Source organism: Macrotis lagotis, chromosome 7, assembly GCF_037893015.1.
Source record: "Macrotis lagotis isolate mMagLag1 chromosome 7, bilby.v1.9.chrom.fasta, whole genome shotgun sequence".
NCBI lineage: Eukaryota > Metazoa > Chordata > Mammalia > Peramelemorphia > Peramelidae > Macrotis > Macrotis lagotis.
The window spans coordinates 216,498,422-216,520,475 of NC_133664.1; the positions used below are offsets into that span (position 1 = coordinate 216,498,422).

The window sequence follows — 22,054 nt, forward strand, 5'->3', positions numbered from 1 at the left end:
CTTGGACATGCCACTTAACCCCATTGCTTTGTAAAAACTAAAAAAAAGAAAAATGTTTTCATCACTACAAAGATTTAGAAACTAATACTGTAGATAAAATTGGGATCCAGCAAATGAGGTGTTAATTAAAGCTGGAGGAATTGCTGCCTAGGCATATTTATGCTGAACTAGCCAAAAGGGATACTATAAAAACTTAGAGAAAAGTTATAAGTCCTGCATATGCTAAAGAGAAATCTGACAAGACCTGGTCTAGTGTTAGAAGTGGAATAGCTGGTGGTCAATCCAGGTAATCCCCAGTCCAATAATTGCACAATGGCAGATTGTCTTTCTGTAGCCTTAAGAAAGATAGTAGTTAAGTCTCACATCCAGAGGACCTTCTTGCAAGACCATTGTCACATCTCAGTAAAAACTATATTAGTACATACTTACCCTTCTTTGCTTTTCTTATTATTTGAATATAATTCAAATATGAGAATTTTGTTGAAGATTAATAATAATTACATGACTTTTTAAAGCTTTTGAAAAAAACAAAACCAAAGCAATTAAAATTAGAGGAGTAATGTGAGGGGGAAAACCAACCTCTGCAGCAAGTTTCTCTTATGAAGATCTAATTTCTAAGGGAACAGAGTCAAATTTGTAAGGAAAAAGGCTATTTGCCAATTTATTAATGGACAAAGGATATAAATAGGCAGTTTTCAGAGGAAGAAATCCATATTAAAATGCTCAAATTTCCTAGTAATTAGAGAAATCAAATTAAAACAACACTGAACGGTCACCATCAATCAATAAACAAATATTTATAAGCACCTACTACTTGCCAAGTACTGAGCTAAGTAAGGATAGGCACCAAAAAAAAAAAAAACCAAGAAGAAAAAAGACAACCTTTGCCAAGGAGGGTTTAGCATTCTGGGCAAGATAATATGCAAACAAATATATACAAAACAAATCATAGAATAAATAGGAGATAATTAACAGAGGGAAGGCACTGGAATTAAGAGGGATTAGAGAAGGCTTCTTGAAGAAAGTGGGATTTTAGTTGAGACTTAAAGAAAGCCAGGAAAGTCAGTAATCAGAGTAGAGGATAGAGAGTATTTTAGGTTTGGGGGACAGCCAGAGAAAATACCTAGAGCAAGTAACTAAGATTGGCTAAGAAGATAAAAACAAAGTAACAAAACAAAAACCATGATAAATGCTTGTGGATTGTAGGAAAACAGTTATACTAATGCATTGTGAGTAGAGGTATATGCTAAGTCAGCCATTCTCGAAACCAATTGTAGTTATGCCCAAAAAGTTATTAAGCCTTTTAATCCAGTAATTACACTACTATGTCTATATCCTAAAAAGATAAAACAAAGAGGAAAAGGACCTATATGTACTAACATATTTATAAGAGATCTTTTTATGGTGGCATAAGAATTGGCAACTGGGGGAGTGTGCATTAATCGAGGAATGACTGAATAAGTTATAGTATATGTATGTTTTGGAATAATATTGTTCTATGGAAAATGATGAAGTGAATAGTTTCAGAGGAATATAGGAGGAAGTGTATGAATTGATTTAAAATGAAGTGAGCAGAACCAGGAGAATAATTTATACAATAAAAGCAATATTGTTAAGATATTCAACTTATTTATTTAGGTATATGTATTTACATATACATATATGCATATATATGTATGTATATATGAATGTGTGTGTGCATTTCCTGATCTTATTTACTCTGACTACTGACTTTTCTGGTTTCCTTCTAACCAATTAAAATCCCACCTTATTTAAGAAGCTTTCTTCAATCCCTCTTAATTCCAGTACTTTTTCTTTGTTAATTAACAACTATATATCCTGTCTATAGCTTGTTTTGTATATGCTTGTTTGTGAGTTGTCTCTCTGGTATCTATGTTATATTAAAAACCAAATGAAATTCTCTATACTGACAAGTGTAAAGTGTATACTGATATTCAATATAAGTGTATCTCATAGGATTTCTAAGCTTCCTTCCTTCCTTCCTTCCTTCCTTCCTTCCTTCCTTCCTTCCTTCCTTCCTTCCTTCCTTCCCTCCCTCCCTCCCTCCCTCCCTCCCTCCCTCCCTCCCTCCTTCCTTCCTTCCTTCCTTCCTTCTCTTTCCTTCCTTCCCTCCTTCTTTTCTAACTTTTTTCCTTCTTCCTTTCTTGCTGCATGACTAATTAAAAATTTTGTTTTATTTGACTACTAACATTTTAAAAGTAAATTATAATTATTGTAATTTTGTCAACAGGTCCTAATCTACACACAATTATTATTTTACCTTTGAAATGCCAATGAAAAGTTTTCACTTTTAAGGAACCCTGATTTAAGAAATGTTTGAGTTTTGCTTAATAGTTGAACATGAAATATAGGCTTTCCCAAGATTTTTTTTTCTGTTTTTAAAATATTTTTTAGTCTTGTCACTTAAGAAAAAGGTTTGGTTTAGAAACAGCCAGTCTTTGATTATAATTGGAACTGCCCCAAATACCCTCAGAGCCAAGTGTAGTTTTTGAGATTTTACAGGCTATATGATTATACAAAAGGAAGTGAACTTACTTAGAGGAAAATCCATTTGAACTGCTGCTGAATAAGATACCATTGACTCTGTATTTCACTAAATTTGTATATTTGCTCATGTGTTTTTTTCCTGTAGAGCATACATTATTACAGACTTCATGGGCATCAGAAATGAAAGTTTTATGAAGGTAGCTGCTGTAGGAACCTGGATGGGAGACTTCGTTACAGCTTGGATGGTAAGAAAATTTTAAAGTTTCTATCATGAGAAGAAATATTGCATGAAGTTGGAAAGATGTTCTTTATTGAAAATAAAACAGTAGCAATGTCTTCAGATTAATACTTAAGGGTACAAGATTATTGTAACCAGAGTACTGATAGTTTTCATGTACAGGGAGTTCTAGATAGGCATTGATGTCATTTCTAACGTTCCAATCCTATGATTCCATAATTTTTGTATTATAACTCTGTTATATTAGAAATGTCAAAGACAATGTGATTCTTTACAACATTAACAAGGGTAAATTGTGTTGTTATAAAAGTGTATCTCAGAGTTTGTTTTTCTTTCTTTTTTTGGGTGAAATTCTTTCTTTTTTAAAAATGTATTTATTCATTTATTTTTTCCAGTTATATGTAAAGATAGTTTTCAACATTAATTTTTGCAAAGTTTTTTCCCTTCCACTTTTCCCCTACCCCCATCCTAAGATAGCAAGTAATCTAATATAGGTTATACATGCAAAAAATACAAGTTATACATATTTCTATATTTTTTGGTTGGTTCTTGTCCTTTGTTATTGGAGAAGACCAAAATGACATCACTATGAGACAAATTACAACTGTCCTGCTGGGGCTGGTCAAACTAATACGAGCTCAGAATGTTCTACCACAGGTTGGGCACAAATAGTCCATGTGAACACCTGGGGTAGAAACTCTAAACTTATAGATGTCAGGTTTCCTTTGTTCTGCTTCAATTCTGCCTTCCTCATAGAGTGCAGTACCCTCACTGATGAGGGCATGTCATGCTGGGTAGTCCTGTGCTAGTGTCTCCTATGCTGTACAATCAGTTCTAAAGTTCTTGATTGAGACCTTCAGGGTTTCTCGATGTGACCCCCTTGTGAGCACTTGACTTCTGCGAGTTCTCCATAAAATGGCTTTTTTTTGGCAAGCATATGTCTGACATTCTAACAATGTGTCCAGTTGCATTCTCTGTAGTAATATAGGAACACTAGACAGTATAGCTTGAGAAAGGACCCCAGTGTCTGGTATCTTCTACCAGGTGATCTTCAGAATCTTCCTAAGACAGTTTAAATGGAAGTGATTCAGTTTCCTGACATGACATTGGCAGACTGTCCAGGTTTCACAGAAATGTGAAACAGCTCTCTGGACCTTCAGTTTGGTAGTCAGTCTAATACCTCTTCTCTCCCATACTTTCTTTTGGAGCCTCCCAAATACTGTGCTAGCTTTGGCAATGTGAGTATCAACTTCATTGTCAATATGTACCTCCTTGGAAAGGACACTGACAAGGTAAGTGAATTTGTCCACAGTATTCAAAAATTCTCCATTTGCTATAATTGATGGTTTTACATATGGATGGTGTGGTGCTGACTGATGGAGTATCTGTGTTTTCTTGGTGTTAATTGTTAGACCAAAATTAGCACAAGAAGTAGATCCATACTTTGTGGCATCTCAGCTTCAGAGGCTGCATTGAGTGCACAATCATTTGCAAACAGAAGATCATGTACCAACACTCCCTCCGATATGGTCTTAGCTTGTAGCTTTCTCAAGTTAAAGAATTTGCCATCAGTGTGGTAGCTGATCTTGAGACCATATTTATCCTCAGTGAAGGCATTTGATAACATAACTGGAAACATTATACTAAAAAGTATGGGAGTAAGGACACATCCTTGTTTTAACTCCATTGATGACTGGGAAATCTCAAGAGTATTATCCGATATTCCAGAACCCAGGCATGCATTCCATCATGGAAATGACATTCAGTACTGATGAATTGCTCTGGGCAATCAAATTTTGACATAATTTTCCATAAATCCTCATGACTGAACATATCAAAAGCCTTGGTCTGATCTACAAATGATGTATACAGACCTCTGTTCTGTTCCTGGCATTTTTCCTGGAGTTATTGGGCAGAAGACACCATATCAACTGTTCCTCTACCCTTTCTGAAGCCACACTGGTTTTCAGGTAGGTGACCAACTTCGAGATGAAGAATCAGTCTATTGAGAAGGACTCTGACAAGAATCTTTTCAGCAATAACTAAGAAAGAAATATCCCTGTGATTGTCACAGGACAATCTATTCCTTTTACCTTTACAGAGAAGGATGATAGAGGCATCCTTGAATTCTTAAAGAATAACTTCTTCATATCTTAAACCTGGAAAATTTCATTCAGTTTTTGGATGAGCAATGGACACCCAACCTTGTAGACCTTAACTGGAATAGAATCAACACCAGATACCTTGTCATATGAAAGGAGACTTATGACATTCAAAACTTCTTCTTCAATTGGAACTTCAGCTAGTTGATGTCAATTTGAGGTACACAATCAATGGCTTCTGCATTGATTGATGATGATCTGTTAAGAACACTATGGAAGTATTCAGTCCATTTCTCTAGGATCATGTCCCTATTTTTAATCAATGAGGATCCATCAGCACTGAGTAATTGAGATGTACCATATATCTTTGGCCCATAAATAGACTTCAGGGCATCATAAAAGCATTTTGATTTGTCACTATCTGAATAAAGTTGAATTTCATCTGCCTTAATGAGCCAAGAGTCCTGCATCTTTCTAAGCTTCTCTTAGATTTTACTTTTGATGGAATTAAATGCTGCCTTCTTAGAAAAGGATGAACTATCCTGCTGGTAAACCCTGTGGAGTTCTTGTTTTTTCCATTTAGCAGCTTTTGTATTTCCCCATCATTTTCTTCAAACCAATTTCTTCAAACTAATTTTGGTGTCTTCTAGTGTTGTGGCCCAAATGAGCAAATTCAGTGACGTACACCAGATCTCTGAAAGCTGCCTACTCCTTTTCTGCTCCACTGTTGCCAACTGTATGTTGGCTCAGTTTTCCCTCCAAGTTAGAAATGACATGCTGGGAAAGAAGAATTAGAAAAAAGGGAAAAGAGAAAAGAAAGAAAAAAAATTAAAATTTAAAAAGTGAAAATAGTATGTTTTGATCTACAGTCAGACTCCATAGCTATTTTTCTGGATTGGGATGGTATTTTCCATCACTAGTCTTTTGAATTGTTTTTGGTCTCTCTATTGGTGAGAAGAGCTAAGTTTATCATAGTTGATCATCACATGATGTTACTATTACTGTGTACAATGTTCTCCTGGTTCTGCTCACTTCACTCAGCATCAGTTCATCTAAATTTTTCCAGGTTTTTCTTATTTCTTCCTGCTCATAATCTCTTATAGAGCAACAATATTTCATTAAATTCATATGCCACAATTCCTATTCCCCAATTGATGGGCATCCCCTCAATTTCTAATTCTTTGCCACCTCACAAAGAACTGCTATAAACATTTTTTGTACATGTAGGTCTTTTCTCCTCTTTTTTAATAATCTCTTTGGGATATAGACAGTGTGTGATTGCTGGATCAAAAGGTATGCACAATTTTATTGTCCTTTGGGTGTACTTCCAGATTGTTCTTCAGAATGTTGGATTAATTCACAACTTCATAAATAGTGCCTTAGTATTCCATTTTCTCCACATTCCCTCCTATATCTTTCATTTTCCTTTTCTATCATAATAGCCAAGCTGATAGATATAAAGTGGCACCTCAGAGTTGTTTTAATTTACATTTTTCTGATAGTGATTTAGAGCATTTTTTTTCATGTGTCTATAGATATCTTTAATTTCTTCATCCGGAAATTGCCTGTTCATATCCTTTGACCATTGGAGAATGACTTTATTCTTATAAAATTGACTCAACTCTCTATATATTTAGAAATGAGGCCTTAATGAGAAATTCTGACTATAAAAATTGTTTCCCAGCTTTCTGCCTTCCTTTTAATCTTGGTGGCACTGGTTTTATTTGTGCAAAAACTTTTGAATTTAATGTAATCAAAATGATCCATTTTGCATTTCATTATATTTTCTATCTTTTCTTTAATCATAAATTCTCCATTTCATAGATATTACAGGTAAATGGTACATTGTAGCTTATGGCATCACCCTTTATTTCTAAATCATGTACCCATCTTTCTTGGCACAGGGTATGAGATATTGGTTTATGCCTAGTTCCTGCCATACTATTTCCTAACTTTTCCCAGAAGTTTTTATCAAATAGTGAGTCTTTATCCCAGAAGCTGGAGTCTTTGGAGTAGATTTTTACAGTTATTTACTGTTGGGTCTTGTGAATCTAACCTATTCCAATGATCCACCACTCTGGTGATTAATTGCTATATAATTTTATTTAAATAATTAATAATTTTGCTAATAATTTATTTAAATTATTTGCATGAATATTTATTAGGGAAATTTGTCTATAATTTTCTTTCTTGGTTTTTGACTCTTCCTGGTTTAGGAATCAGTAGCATATTTGTCTCAGAAAAGGAATTTTATAGGACACCTTTTTTCTCCTCTTTTTCCAAAGAGTTTTCTAGTTTTTGAAATTAATTGTTCTTTAAATTTTTCATAGAACTCACTTATAAAACTATCTGACCCTGGATAATTTTTCTTAGGGAGTTCATTGCTAGTTTGCTTTATTTCTTATTCTGAAATGGAAATTTAAAATATTTTTTCCTCTTTTGTTACTCTGGGCAATTTATAATTTTATAAATATTCATGTAGATTGCCAGTTATTGGCATTATAGTTAGGCAAAAATAGTCCTGAATTATTGCTTTAATTTGCTCTTCATTTTTGGTGAATTCACCCTTTCCATTTTTGATATTGGTAATTTGGTTTTTAAATTCCCAAATTAACCAGAGGTTTATCTATTTTTTCTTAAAAGCAAGTCTTAGTTTTATTTACTAGTTCAATAGTTTTCTTACTTTTAATTTTATTAATCTGTCCTTTAACTTTTAGAATTTATAACTTGGTATTTAATAAGGCATTTTTATTTGTTCTTTTTCTAATTTTTTAAATTGCATGTCCAATCTTCTCTTTCTCTATTTTATTCATGTATTTAGAGATATAAAATTTCCCTTACTGCTTTGACTACAATCACATATGTTTTGGTATGTTGTCTCATTATTGTCATTATCTTGGATGAAATTATTGATTGTTTCTATAATTGACCCATTCATTCTTTAAGATTGGTCCTTTATTTCATGTAAATGTTATTGCATCATGATCTGAAAGGGATACATTTAATTTTTCCTGCCTTTCTTTATTTAATTGTATTGTGAGCTTTCTTTATGCCCTAATACTTGTTCAGTTTTTGTGTATCAAGTACTGCTGAGAAAAATGTGTATTACTTTCTATACCCCAATCAGTTTTCTCCAGAGGTCTTTCATATCTAACTTTTCTAAGATTCTGTTCACTACCTTTACTTTTTTTCTTGTTTATTTTATGGCTATGTTTATCTAGTTCTGAGAGAGGAAGATGTTTCCAATTAGTTTTGCTAATCTATTTTTAAATCTATTTTAATCTATTTTTTAGAGTTTTGCTGTCTATTTATCCCTATAATTCATTGACCTTTGGGCAGTTAGGTGGCACAGTGGATAGATCACTGGCCCTGGAGTCAGGAGGACCTGACTAATAATTGCTTAGCTTTGTGACCTTGGGCTAGTCACTTAGCCCTATTGCCTTAAATAAATAATTTTTTTTAAAAAGACCTTCTCTGAGAATTTGGGTGCTATACCATTTGGTGCATGTATGTTTATTATTAATATTACTTCATTGTCTATGGTGCCTTTTATCATGATGTAATTTCCTTCCTTATCTATTTTAAGTAGGTCAATTTTTGCTTTTGTTTTGTCTGAGATCAAGATTGCTATCTATGCTATTTTTATTTCAGCTGAAGCATAATATATTCTTCTCTAGTCTTTTACCTTTATTCTTTTTTTCAGATTTGCCTCAAATGTGTTTCTTGTAAACAGCATATTGTAAAATTCTGGTTTTATGTTCTTCTGTTTTATGGAAATGTTTATCCCATTCACTATTTCTCTCCATCTTATTTTTCCTGTTTATATTTTTTGATTTCCTTTTAACTTATACCTCTGTACCCGCCTTTCCTTTTGATCACCCTCTCCCTCAATCTGCCCTTCCTTCTGTCAGCAACCCCTTCTATTTCTGCCCTTATCAGACCTGTTTTCACTTTTCTTTCCCAGTTTTCCTCCTACTTCCCTGTAGAATAAGATAAATTTCTAAACTCATTTGGGAGGGTATATTATTCCCTCTTTGAGCCAAATATGTTGAGAGTATGATTCAATCAATGCTCACCCCTTCCCTTCTTTCTCTCTACTGTCTTAGGTCCTTTGTAATGTGATTTATCCTATTCTGCTTCCTAATTCTTCTCTCATTACAATTCTTTTTTTTTCATAACTTAATTGATTTTTTAATATCATCACATCAAAATCAACTTATGCCCACCACAACCTCTCTCTTTTTTTTTTAGGATTTTTCAAGGCAAATGGGGTTAAGTGGCTTGCCCAAGGCCACACAGCTAGGTAATTATTAAGTGTCTGAGCCGGATTTGAACCCAGGTACTCCTGACTCCAGGGCTGGTGCTTTATCCACTGCGCCACCTCTACACAACCTCTCTTTAAGTATATTTCTGCTAACTGTCCTAAAAGAAATATATTTCTCAAGTGTTCTACTTTTCTCATTTGATTTTAAAAATCCTTTCTGAGCTCTTCCAAGAATTTTTGGATTTGAGACTAGTTCTTAATTCCCTTTGAGGCATCATATATAGGTATTTTGCCACTCTTTTGCTACTCTTCTGAGTTAGTGTTTTGATCTTCACTTTGTCAAAGTAGACTTCTGTGGTTACAACTCTTTTTATTTTTTTTTTCTCATTTTTTAAAAGTTGAACTCTGATCCTGGGGCACAGGGTGAGCAGTTCCAAGCTTCTTGTGTTGCTGGTCGGGGTGGGGGGGCGGGGGGGGGGGGGGTGTTGGCCAGGGGCCTGATCATTGACTGTCTGTACTAGTTCTTCAGGTGCTGGTTCCTTGCTCCCCATGTTGGAATCACTTGACTCAGGACACCTGTTACCCTAGTGTTCTTGGGCTCACAGTATGCCTTCTGCACTGGATCTGGGGCCCTCACTCCCCTCCTACTGTGCTTCTGACCTGTTGAGCCCAGGGACTAGGAGCCTTCTAATGGCTTCCCTGAAAGCTGCTTGTGCTAGGCTACAATCCTCTTTTTTACCCAAGTGAAAAAGACCATCCCTGAATTCCCTCCAAGATATATTGAACTGGAAAATTATTTCACTTTATCCTTTTTGAGGGTTTTGTAAGTCTCATACTGTTTCTCAATGTGCTCAATGGAAGGTATTTATAAATATGATCTAAAGTCCAGACTTTACGCGAAGAAAGAAGAGCTACAGTAGGAGAGAGTAGAAAGCCTTCCAGAGTACCATTAGATGCTCTTTTCTCCTACATCTTCTGATATATTTTATCCTGCATTCCCAATACTGTCAGTCTAGGAGGATGATAGGTTCAAAAACTATTATTTATTTCATTGCTCATAGGGATGGTTACCTCACATGCTTGATCTCTTCCTGCTAAATGCTGGTTCTGCAAAAGACTATTACAAATAGTAGACAGCTAGCAAATTTATTTATTGAAGCACTTAACAAATAGAAATTACAGAAGTTATACAGATTAAAATATATCAAGAAATATAAGAATGAATACTATCTCACTGGGAGTGAGATATTACAACTTAAAAAGTCCTTATATACACACAAGGAAAAATTACTTAATATTCTCTTGTAAGGCAAGAATAGTGAGAAACATGTTAAGGAGTTGGTTTTCCCTAGATGTCTGCAATTTACTAAGTTTCTTTCTCTCTATGTATATGGAGCCATTCCCAAAGAGAATCTGACACCACATATGTTTTTTTTTCTCAAATACAGAAAAAGAAGATTGTATCCTCTCTCCTATTCTCTATATATCAACACATTGCACTCCTTACACATCATTGTGTTTGATATTATTTCCAGGAATTCAGAGTCATTTATATTTGGCATTCAAAATGTCTTAGTTTTGACTTGAGGCCTGGGTGATATTTATTATTCCCTAGGGTAAAATTTTTATGGTCCCTTTTGAAATGTCTATGCCTAGCTTTTGCTAACAATTTTCCAGTTTTCCCAAAACTCAAACAGTTGAGTTCTAATCCCCAAAACTAATGTCTTTGAGTTTGTCAAACAGTAGATTACTGTAGTCATTTACCACTGTTTCTTTTGAATCTATCCTAATTCACTGATCCCTCTCTCTATTTCTCAACTAGTACCAGGCAATTTTGATGAGTTCCACATAGTTTGGTTTTAGATCTGGTACAACTAAGCCACCTTCCCTTCCTTTTTTTTATCAGTTCCCTTGATATTCTTGACCTTTTGTTGCTCCAGATGAATTTTGTTACTAATTTTTCTAACTCTGTAAAAAGTTATTTGATAGTTTCATTAGTATGGCACTGAATAAGTAATTTAATTTGAGTAGAATTGTCATTTTTATTGTATTAACTCGACCTAACCATGAGTAATTGACCTTTTTCCAATTATTTAGATCTGACTTTATTTGGGTGAGAAGTGTTTTGTAATTGCATTCTTCCATTTTCTAGGTTTGTCTTGGGAGATAGATTCCCAAGTATTTATGTTGTCCACAGTTACTTTAAATAGAATTTCTCTGTCTCCTGAATTTGGGCTTTGTTTACACACACACACACACACACACACACACACACACACAGAGACTGATGATTTATGTGGTTTTATTTTATATCCTTTTACTTTACTGAATTTGTGAATTCTGATTCCTTCAATTTCTTTTTTTTCTTCTTGCTAGACCTAACATTTCTTATTGGAAATGCTCCAAGTTTATCCCCATGACACATAACATTTGTTGATAGTTTTTAGACGGATGTCACTTATTATTTAAAGGAAAAATCCACTTGTTCATAGATTCTCTAGTGTTTTTAATGGGAATGGATGTTGTATTTTGTCAGAAGCTTTTTCTACAACAAATGAGATAATCATATGATTTCTGATGTTTTTGTTATGCTATGTTGAAGGTTATATTGAGTGTTTTCCTAATATTGAACTATCCTTGCCTATAAATCCTACCTGATCATAGTAGATTCTCATAGTAATGACTTTTTGTAATCTCTTTGCTAAGCTTTTGTTTAAGTTTTTTGCATCAATGTTCATCAGGAAGATTGGTCTAGGGATGGCTAGGTGAAGCAGTGGATAGCACACCAGCTCTGGACTCAGGAGGACCTGAACTCAAATGCAGTCTCAGACACTTAATAATTACTTAGTTGTGTGACCTTGGGCAAGTCACTTAATCCCATTGCCTTATATAAATAAAATTTTTTTAAAAAATAAAAAAGGAAGATTGGTCCATTATTTTCTTTGTATTTATTCTTTTTTTAATTTACTTTTATTAAAGATATTATTTGAGTTTTAAAATTCCCCCCATCTTGCTTTCCTTCCCCCCCCCAGAAAGCACTCTGTTAGTCTTTACTTTGTTTCCATGTTGTACCTTGATCCAAATTGGGTGTGATGAGAGAGAAATCATATCCTTAAAGAAGAGAAGAGAAGTCTAAGAGGTAACAAGATCAGACAATAAGATATTGTTTTTTTCCTAAATTAAAAGGAATAGTCCTTGCACTTTGTTCAAACTCCATAGCTCCTTATCTGGATACAGATGGCACTCTCCTTTGCATACAGCCCCAAATTGTTCCCGATTGTTGCACTGATAGAATGAGCAAGTCCTTCAAGGTTGAACATCACTCCCATGTTGCTGTAGGGTGTACAGTGTTTTTCTGGTTCTGCTCATCTCACTCAGCATCAGTTCATGCAAATCCCTCCAGGCTTCCCTGAAATCCCATCCCTCCTGGTTTCTAATAGAACAATAGTGTTCCATGACATACATATACCACAGTTTGCTAAGCCATTCCCCAATTGAAGGACATTTACTTGATTTCCAATTCTTTGCCACCACAAACAGGGCTGCTATAAATATTTTTGTACAAGTAATGTTTTTACCCTTTTTCATCATCTCTTCAGGGTATAGACCCAGTAGTGGTATTGCTGGGTCAAAGGGTATGTACATTTTTGTTGCCCTTTGGGCATAGTTCCAAATAGCTCTCCAGAAGAGATGGATGAGTTCACAGCTCCACCAACAGTGTAGTAGTGTCCCAGATATCCCACAACCCTTCCAACAATGATCATTATCCTTCCTGGTCATATTGGCCAATCTGAGAGGTGTGAGGTGGTACCTCAGAGAAGCTTTAATTTGCATTTCTCTAATAATTAATGATTTAGAGCATTTTTTCATATGGCTATGGATTGCTTTGATCTCTTTATCTGTAAATTGCCTTTGCATATCCTTTGACCATTTGTCAATTGGGGAATGGCTTTTTCTTTTAAAAATATGACTCAGTTCTCTGTATATATTAGAAATGAGTCCTTTGTCAGAATCATTAGTTGTAAAGATTATTTCCCAATTTACTACATTTCTTTTGATCTTGGTTACATCATTTTTATCTGTGCAAAAGCTTTTTAGTTTAATGTAATCGAAATCATCTAATTGGTTTTTGGTGACGTTCTCCAACTCTTCCTTAGTCATAAACTGCTCCCCTTTCCAAATATCTGACAGGTGGACTAGTCCTTGATCTTCTAATTTGCTTATAGTATTGTTTTTTATGTCTATGTCCAGTAACCATTTGGATCTTATCTTGGTATAGGGTGTGAGGTGTTGGTCTAATCTAAGTTTCTTCCATACTAACTTCCATTTATCCTAGCAATTTTTATCAAAGAGGGAGTTTTTATCCCAATGCCTGGACTCTTTGGGTTTATCAAACAGAAGATTACTATAATCATCTCCTGCTTTTACACCTAGTCTATTCCACTGGTCCACCACTCTATTTCTTATCCAATACCAAACAGTTTTGATGACTGATGCTTTATAATATAATTTTAGATCAGGTAGGGCTAAGCACCTTCTTTTGCATGATTTTCATTAAGCTCCTGGCAATTCTTGACTTTTTATTTCTCCATATGAATTTACTTACAATTTTTTCTAACTTGTTAAAATAATTTTTTGGGATTTTGATTGGTAGGGCACTAAACAGATAGTTTAGTTTTGGTAGAATTGTCATTTTTATTAAATTAGCTCTACCTATCCACGAGCAGTTGATATTTGCCCAGTTATTTAAATCTGATTTAATTTGTGTGAGAAGTGTTTTATAATTGTTTTCAAAAAGATTCTGAGTCTGTCTTGGCTAATAGACTCCCAAGTATTTTATATTGTCTGAAGTTACTTTGAATGGGATTTCTCTTCCTGCTGTATCTTGCTAGACATATATAGACAAGTTGAGGATTTATGAGGGTTTATTTTATAACCTGCAACTTTGCTAAAATTGCTAATTGTTTCCAGTAGTTTTTTTGGATGATTTCTTGGGATTCTCTAGGGAGACCGTCATGTCATCTACAAAGAGTGAAAGTTTTGTCTCTTCCTTCTCAGTTCTAATTCCTTCAATTTCTTTTTTCTTCTCTAATTGCTGATGCTGACATTTCTAATACAATATTGAATAGTAGTGGTGATAATGGGCACCCTTGTTTCACCCCTGATCTTATTGGGAATGCCTCTAGCCTCTCCCCATTGAATATAATGCTTGTTGATGGTTTCAGATAGCTACTGCTAATTATTTTAAGGGACAGTCCATTTATTGCTACACTCTCTAGTGTTTTTAATAGTAATGGTTGCTGTATTTTGTCAAAAGTTTTTTCAGCATCTATTGATATGATCATATAATTTCTGATAGGTTTGTTGTTGATATAATTGAGTATACTAACAGTTTTCCTAATAATGAACCAACCCTGCATTCCTGGAATAAATCCTACTTGATCATAATGTATTATCCTAGTGATGACTTGTAATCATTTTGCTAAGATTTTATTTAGGATTTTTGTATCTATATTCATCAGGGAAATAGGTCTATAATTTTCTTTCTCTGTTTTAATTCTTCCTGGTTTAGGGCACAGTACCATATTGGTTTCATAGAAAGAGTTAGGCAGAGTTCCATCTTTCCCTATTTTTTTGTAGGGGGAGTGGAAGAGGGGGTATGTGAGGGGGAGTGAGTGAGCTTTACACTTGTCGAATTGACTCAGATTGGGAATAACATTCACACTCAATTGGGCATAGTAATCTATCTTACCCTAGAGGAAAGTAAGAGGGAAAGGAAATGGTAGAAAGGGGATGGGGGGGTAGGTGATAGAAGGGATGGATGATTGTGGGAGGGGGTAGTCAGATGCAGAACCCTTTTGAGGAGGAAATGGGTAAGATGAGAGAGAGAATAAAATAAGTGGAAGTGGGGAGAATAGAATAGAAGGAAATAGCAACTGTGGTTAAAAAAACATTGAAACAATTTTCTTTGATAAAGACCTCATTTCTCAAACATAGATAACTGAGGCAAATTTATTAAAAAATAAGTACTACTCCCCAATTGATAAATGGTCATAAGATACAGTTTTCAGATGCTATTTATTTACACATTTTTTTTTAGGTTTTTGCCAGGCAGTGGGGTTAAGTCTCTTGCCCAAGGACACACAACTAGAAAATTATTAAGTGTCTGAGGCCAGATGTGAACTCAGATACTCCTGATTCCAGGGCCAGTGCTCTATCCACTGCGCCACCTAGCTACCCCCACATATATGATTTTTTTTAAATGAATGACTCCGTTGTTCATCTCCTGAAAGAGATCCCAAAATGAAAACTCCTAGGAATATCATAGCCAAATTTCAGAGCTTGTAAGTCTTATTACTCATAGAAGAATACCTCATTAAAGAAATGCAGGTTAGACAGTTCTGAGGTACTACTTTATACTTATTGGATTGGCTAATAGGAGAGAAGGAGAAAATGGCAAAAGTTGGAGAAGGAGGAAAAATGAGACATTAATGCACTGTTGGAGGAGTTGTGAAAACATTCAATAATTGTGTAGAGAAATTTGCAGCTATGCCCAAAGGGCTATAAAACTATGCCAGCTGTTTGACCTAGCAATGCCACTACCAGGTCTATATTTCAGATGAAATGAAAATCAGGAAGGAAAAAGACCAATATTTTTATTAAAATATTTATAGCTATTTTCTGGTGGCAAGGAACTGGAAATTGAGGGAATACCCTTCAGTTGGGGAATGACTCAACAAATTGTGGTATGTGCTTAAGTTGAAATGCTGTCCTAAGAAATGATAAACAGGATGCGCTCAGTAAAAAAAAAATCCAAAAAACAAAAAAAATTTTTTAAATTGCATGAGTAGATACAATGGGAAATGTACCACACACAATTTAACAGCAATGTTGTCGATGATCAGCTGTGAATGACTTTTCTCAGCAATGCTGTGAAGCAAGCTATGAAAAATTTATGATAAAGAATAGTGTCCATCTTGAAGACAGAATTGATGGAATCTAAATCTAGATTGAAGCATACTTTTATTTTACTTTATTTTTTTCAAAGTTTATTTGGGGAGGGGGTTATGCTTACTTTAATAACATGACTTGTAGTAATGTTTTCCATGACTATATATATATATATATATATATATATATATATATAACTTATATCAAAATTGCTTTCTCAATGAGGAGAATTGGGGTGGGAGGAAGGGAGAGAATTTGGAACTCAAGATTTTAAAAATGAATGTTGGAACTTGTTTTTATATGTAACTAGGTGAAATTAAAATAAAATAAAATTCAAAAAAGAAAAACGATTACTTTTGCAGCTTTATAAAGTATGGATTGGAGTATGGAGAGACTTGAGGAAGAAAAGTTAGGAAGCTATTGAAAAATATCACTTTATACCTATAGAGGAAAGGAAAAATATGAAAGGTTTTGTAAAGGTAGAAAGCAACAAGATTTGACATCAGATTACATGTACTTGATGAGAAAAATTAAGATGTAAATACAGAGAATCATAGTAATCATAGTAAAGTTGACTAGAAAAATAATGATGGTCTTGATAGAAATAAAAATTTGGAGGGGTGGAGCCAAGATAGCAGCATGGAGGTGAGAATTCCCTGAAACTTGTTCCCCTTAAAACTCCAAAAGCCATCAAATTATGACTGTAGCAAAAATTTGGAGAAGAACCAACAGAAAGATTGAGTGATACAATTTCCCAGTCCAAGACAACTTAGAAGTTCTGCAAGAAAGGTTTTTTCCACTGGGACTGGGGGTTGGCAAAAGGCCATATGCCTGGGTCTGTGGCAGAGGGAGCGGTTTCCAGACCTCTTGTCCCAGGGATCATTAGGGACAGCTGGAAGGGGTGGTGAGAGAACTCTGCTGAACCAGAGTGAGTGCCTCTACTCTGGCCTCAGAGCAACCTTGTGGTGGGAACCCGCAGCAGGAGTCAGCAGAGCCATCCAGCACATCCAGAGCTCTCAACTCATAGATGGCAAAGGGGTCAGGGGAGACTGCAGAGGTCTCCCTGCTTTCCCCAGGGCAGGACTCAGCTGTTTGCCCACATTCAGATCCAGGTTGCAGTCTGGGCCTCCATAACACCACCATAGCTGAGCAAGCACCATCCTTACAGCTCCAGGGCAGAGGGTCTGAACACAGGCAAGAGAGCACTAAGAGCCTCTCATAAGACCTGGGAGGAATTAAGGACCCTGTGGGGTGATTTGAAAACCCTCCAAAGCCTTGGAAGTGCAATAAATCAACCATAGGCTGAGGAAATGAGCAAACAACAGAAAAAGAAGAATCTGACCATGGAAAATTATTTTGGTCACATGGAGGATCAAAATACATATTCAGATGATGACAAAGTCAAAGCTTCTGTATCTAAAACCTCCAAGAGAAATAGAAAATGGGCTCAGGCTATTGGATGAGCTCAAAAGAGACTGAAAAGCTATTAAGGGAAGTGGAGGAAAAATTGGGAGGAGAAATGAGAGTGATGCAGATAAATCATGAAAACCAAGTTAGTAACTTGGTGAAAGAAATACAAAAAAAATTGAAGAAAATAACATTAAAAACCAATTTAGGCCAAATGGAAAAAAGCAACGCAAAAGGCAAATGAGGAGAAGAATGCCTTAAAAAGCAGAATTGGGGGTGACTAGGTGGTGCAGTGGATAGAGCACTGGGCCTGGAGTCAGGAGTACACAAGTTCAAATCTGGCCTCAGACACTTGATAGTTACCTAGCTGTGTGGCCTTGGGCAAGCCACTTAACACCATTTGCCTTGCAAAAACTTAAAAAATAAAAAAGCAAAATTGGTCAAAAAGAAAGGAGATAAAAAAGCTCTCTGAACAAAATAACTCCTTCAAAGCATAATGAAAGTAAAAGAAGCTAATGACTTTGTGAGAACTCAGGAAGAAATAAAACTATACCAGAAAAAAACAAAAATTAGAAGAAAATGTGAAATATCTCATTGGAAAAACAATTGACCTTGAAAACAGATCCAGGAGAGATAATTTAAAAATTATTGGACTGCCTGAAAGTCATGACCAGGAAAAGGGTCTAGACTTCATTTTTCAAGGAAATAATACAGCAAAATTGCTCTGAGATCCTAGAAGCAGAGGATAAAATAGAGATTGAGGGAATTCACCAATCACTTCATGAAAGAGATCCCAAAAGAAAAACTTCCAGGAATGTTATAGCCGAATTCCAAAATTCCCAAGTCAAAGAGAAAATACTAAAATTTCCAGAAACAAGCAATTCAACTACCATGGCTCTATAGTCAGAATTACACAGAATCTGGCAGCATCTACATTAAGGGTTCATAGGACTTGCAACATGATATTCTGGAAGGCAAAAAATTTTGGTTTACAGTCAAAAATCAACTACCCAGCAAAACTGAACATTTTTCATGGGAAAAGATGGACTTTCAATGAAACAAGGGACTTTCAAACTTTCCTATTGAAGCAACCAGAGTTGAACAGAAAGTTTGATCTCCAAGTACAGGACTTAGGGGAACCATTGAGGAAGTGGACAAGAAGGAATAATTCTGAGGAACTTAATGATGTTGAACTGTTTGTATTCATGCATGGGAAGAAGATGCTGATAACTCATTTATAAGAATAGTTAGGAGGAGCATATATAGACAAAGCACAGGAAGGAGCTGAATATAGTGGTATAATATAGTAAAAAGATGGAGTCAATGGGTGATAAAGGAAAGTACTGGGAGGAAGAGAAAAGAGAAGAAGAAGGGACTAAAATATTTCAGATAAGAGTCAAGAAAAAGCTTTTACAATGAGGTGGAGTGGGGGACATTGAGGGGGAATGAGTGAACCTTCATTCTCATCAGAAATGACTCAGAGAGGAAATAACATACACACTTAATAGGGTACAGAAATCTATCTTACCATAGAGAAAAAGGAGAGGAAAGGGATGGGATAAGGTCGGGAACAGGGGGAGGGAAGGAGAGAGTAGGTATTAGAAGAGAGGGAAGATAGTGGGAGAGGGTACTCAGATACAACACACTTCTTAATAGGGACAGGATAAAAGGAGAGAGAATGGAATAGATGAGAGTGGGGAGGAATAGAGTGGAGAGAAATACCATTAGTGATAGCAACTGTAGGAACAATATTGAAGCAACTTCTCTGGTGGTTGTCGTGGGGAAGGCAATTCATCCCAGAGACAGTCATTGGAATCTGAACATAGACTGAAGTATATTTTTTTCTTTCTCACTATTTTTGAAGTTTCTCATCTTTTTTCAGGGGAGGGGGTTTATGATCAATCCTACAACAAGATTATTTTAATAATATAAAATGAATAAACAAAAAAAGCCTAAAAAAGAAAGTTCTGTAAGAAGTGGTTTTAGGAGGAAAGACAATTATTTCTCTTTGGGGCATATCTAGTTTGAGATGCTTATGTGTCTATGTGACATCCCGTTTGAAATGGTTCAAGAGACAGACAAAAATGTGTGTGTGTGTGTGTGTGTGAATTCTTTGGACAGTGACCATAATTAAACTTACTGAATCTGATGCAATCACTGAGAGCTTGTTTATTAATCTGAAGGCCAGATTTCTTTCTGTTGTTACTATTTTTCCTGATGATTTAGAGATTTCTTCTTCCTTTATCTTTGGCACATTCAGTCTTTTACTCCCCCAGTCTCTCCTATTTTCCTTATTGTTTACTTCTGACTCTCTTCTCTTCTGATTATGGTCCTGGAAAGAGAGAGAGGGGATCAGGATATAGGGGGAGGTTTTTAATATAAGCCTTTAATATAAGTGTCATGTCCTTCGATCTGGTAATATGGCTTTTGGTGATGTGAGAGGTTGGGGAGAAGTGTAACTCAGGGGCAGTTAATGTCAGTTCCTGGATTAAAAAAATTTTTTGGGGGGGAAATCTTGATTTCCTAGACTATGGAAACACTGAAGGTGTTATGTCTTTGGTTCCTAATTTCTGTTATTTAGAATATACAGTGAATATATGCAAATATTAAATACAAGAATTTTTGAGAGAATACAATATTAGTTAAATCTTCATGAGTTGTTGTTCCTATCTCAATACAGGCAAGTTCCAGTTTTGCTCTTAAAGCACTCTTTCATAGGTCTTTGCACACAGTAGGAGTACATATTTCTATAGACCTAATGCTCCTGGGAAACCTGTTTTTTACTAGCTCTTGGATCTTTACCCTATATGTTCAAATTATCATGCAAAGTTTTCATGACAATAGATTGAAATATGCAGGCTGGGTAGTAATAACTGCTTCTTGTTGCCCTTTATGAGTCATAGTATAGTATTGTATTCTTTTGTACAAACTTAACTTCTGCCATCCTCTTAATTATAGAGTTCCATCAGAAGACTCAAGTGATTTGAATCCTTTGTCATCACCATCTCACTCCTTTACTTAGATGACTTGAGGCAGTCATTCTTCAACATCTGCTCACTTTGCCAGTGACAAAAGTTGGTTTGATGGAAGTCAGTTTCAGTTGAGCTTCTGACTGCTGATCATCCAATTCTTTATTTGTTAACCATAATTTTCATTCTTTAGGTATTATCAGATTTTCATTTTTCCTATGGTCCACGGTAAATTCTAAATCTGTTGTTGGTTCTGGTCCATATCTAGTAAACTGCATCTCACTTAACACTGATTTAACACTGATTAGAAGTCATTGTATGTAGCTGCTCCATATAAATGGCTTCTGAACCTCTCAGCTACAGTACACTTCAAGGCTAAGAACTCCAAATTGTTCATGAAGTAATAGATCTCACTGTTATATAGGATTCTGCTGGCAAATACAACTGATTTTTGGTGACTGTCACTCTCTTAGTAGGGAACTTTCCCCAAATCCTCCAAGTTGGCATCTATTTAAAGGCAAAAGATTTGATTGGCTCAGTGTTGTGGCTTACTTCACCTTGGGGCCCTATCAGTGATGACCTCCCTCCCAGAGGAGCTGAGAATAAGGAGTCAAGTCACAGTGCATTAAGCTTCTACACACACACACACACACACACACACACACACACACACACATTATATATATATATATATATATATACATATATATATATATGTATATATATATATATATATATATATATATATATATATATATTGGGGTAGAACAAAGAAAAGTAAGGGAATGGGAGATGTGCAAGCAGTCTACATGCAGCATTTGCTTTACAGGATAAGGGGGTATGTTAGGGGGGGAGATAGTAAAACACGGCTGTGTCCTGTGCCCTTGCTCTGTAGGGTGGAAAGACCAGCTCCCAAGGACTCCAGCATACCTTATCTCTCAGGGCGGCATGCCAGCTTCTGAGATTGTGTCCAAGTGGCAGGGCCATTAGAATAGCCTGTGTTCCCACATCTACCCCTTGTTTTTCTTTTAGGGCCGGGAGGACCTAGATAGTCATGGTGGAGCCGATAAGGGCTTTTGCGGCTCTGCACCAGTTAATCAAAGACCAGAGGAAGAGTAATAGACAAATAAGAATGAGAGCCAAGAATGAGAGAAGTCCAGCTAAAAAAATCGTGCAAGAGTGTGTCTATGGAATCACTATCTAGTCATGGTTGGATGACCCTATATATCTAATATATATCTAAGACCCTATATATCATGTTGGCAAGCAGGGATTGCAAGTGGGAGTCCCCTTGGGAGGAAAGCTGTCTATTGAGTGTTTGAGCATGGGAAATATTTTTCATGGGGAAGGGTGTTGCACAAAAGGCAGTAAATTTTGCATGGGGGGGGCTCTATATTTTAATGGGGGTACATTGATCTCATCTAAGTCATAATAAGCACTGAGTTGGGAACTGATGCAGTACACATAGGGGCTTCTACATGGGGTCCAGGGGATCTGTGGAGACCAGAAGTGGGGGGAGGGGAGTGTCCAATGTCAGGGAGAAAAGGGCAGGAAGCAGTGTGTGGGGTTTGAGGTCATTTGGTAATCTTAGGTCCAGGGTACAGTGTTCTGAAAT

At 35.7% G+C, this 22,054-nt stretch overlaps 1 protein-coding gene across 7 annotated transcripts in view; it reads left to right on the forward strand.

The window, feature by feature from the left end:
- The window catches only part of TMEM117 (transmembrane protein 117), a 240,273-nt gene that overhangs the window by 126,032 nt on the left and 92,187 nt on the right, over positions 1-22,054 (forward strand). For all 7 annotated transcript variants that reach the window (XR_012470220.1, XR_012470221.1, XR_012470222.1 and 4 more), the window contains one exon: positions 2,654-2,753. Coding sequence is in view for 4 of the 7 variants with exons in the window: in XM_074194875.1 (XP_074050976.1) it covers positions 2,654-2,753 (100 nt within the window). In the remaining 3 variants the exon portion in view is untranslated. The remainder of the gene's footprint in view (positions 1-2,653; positions 2,754-22,054) is intronic.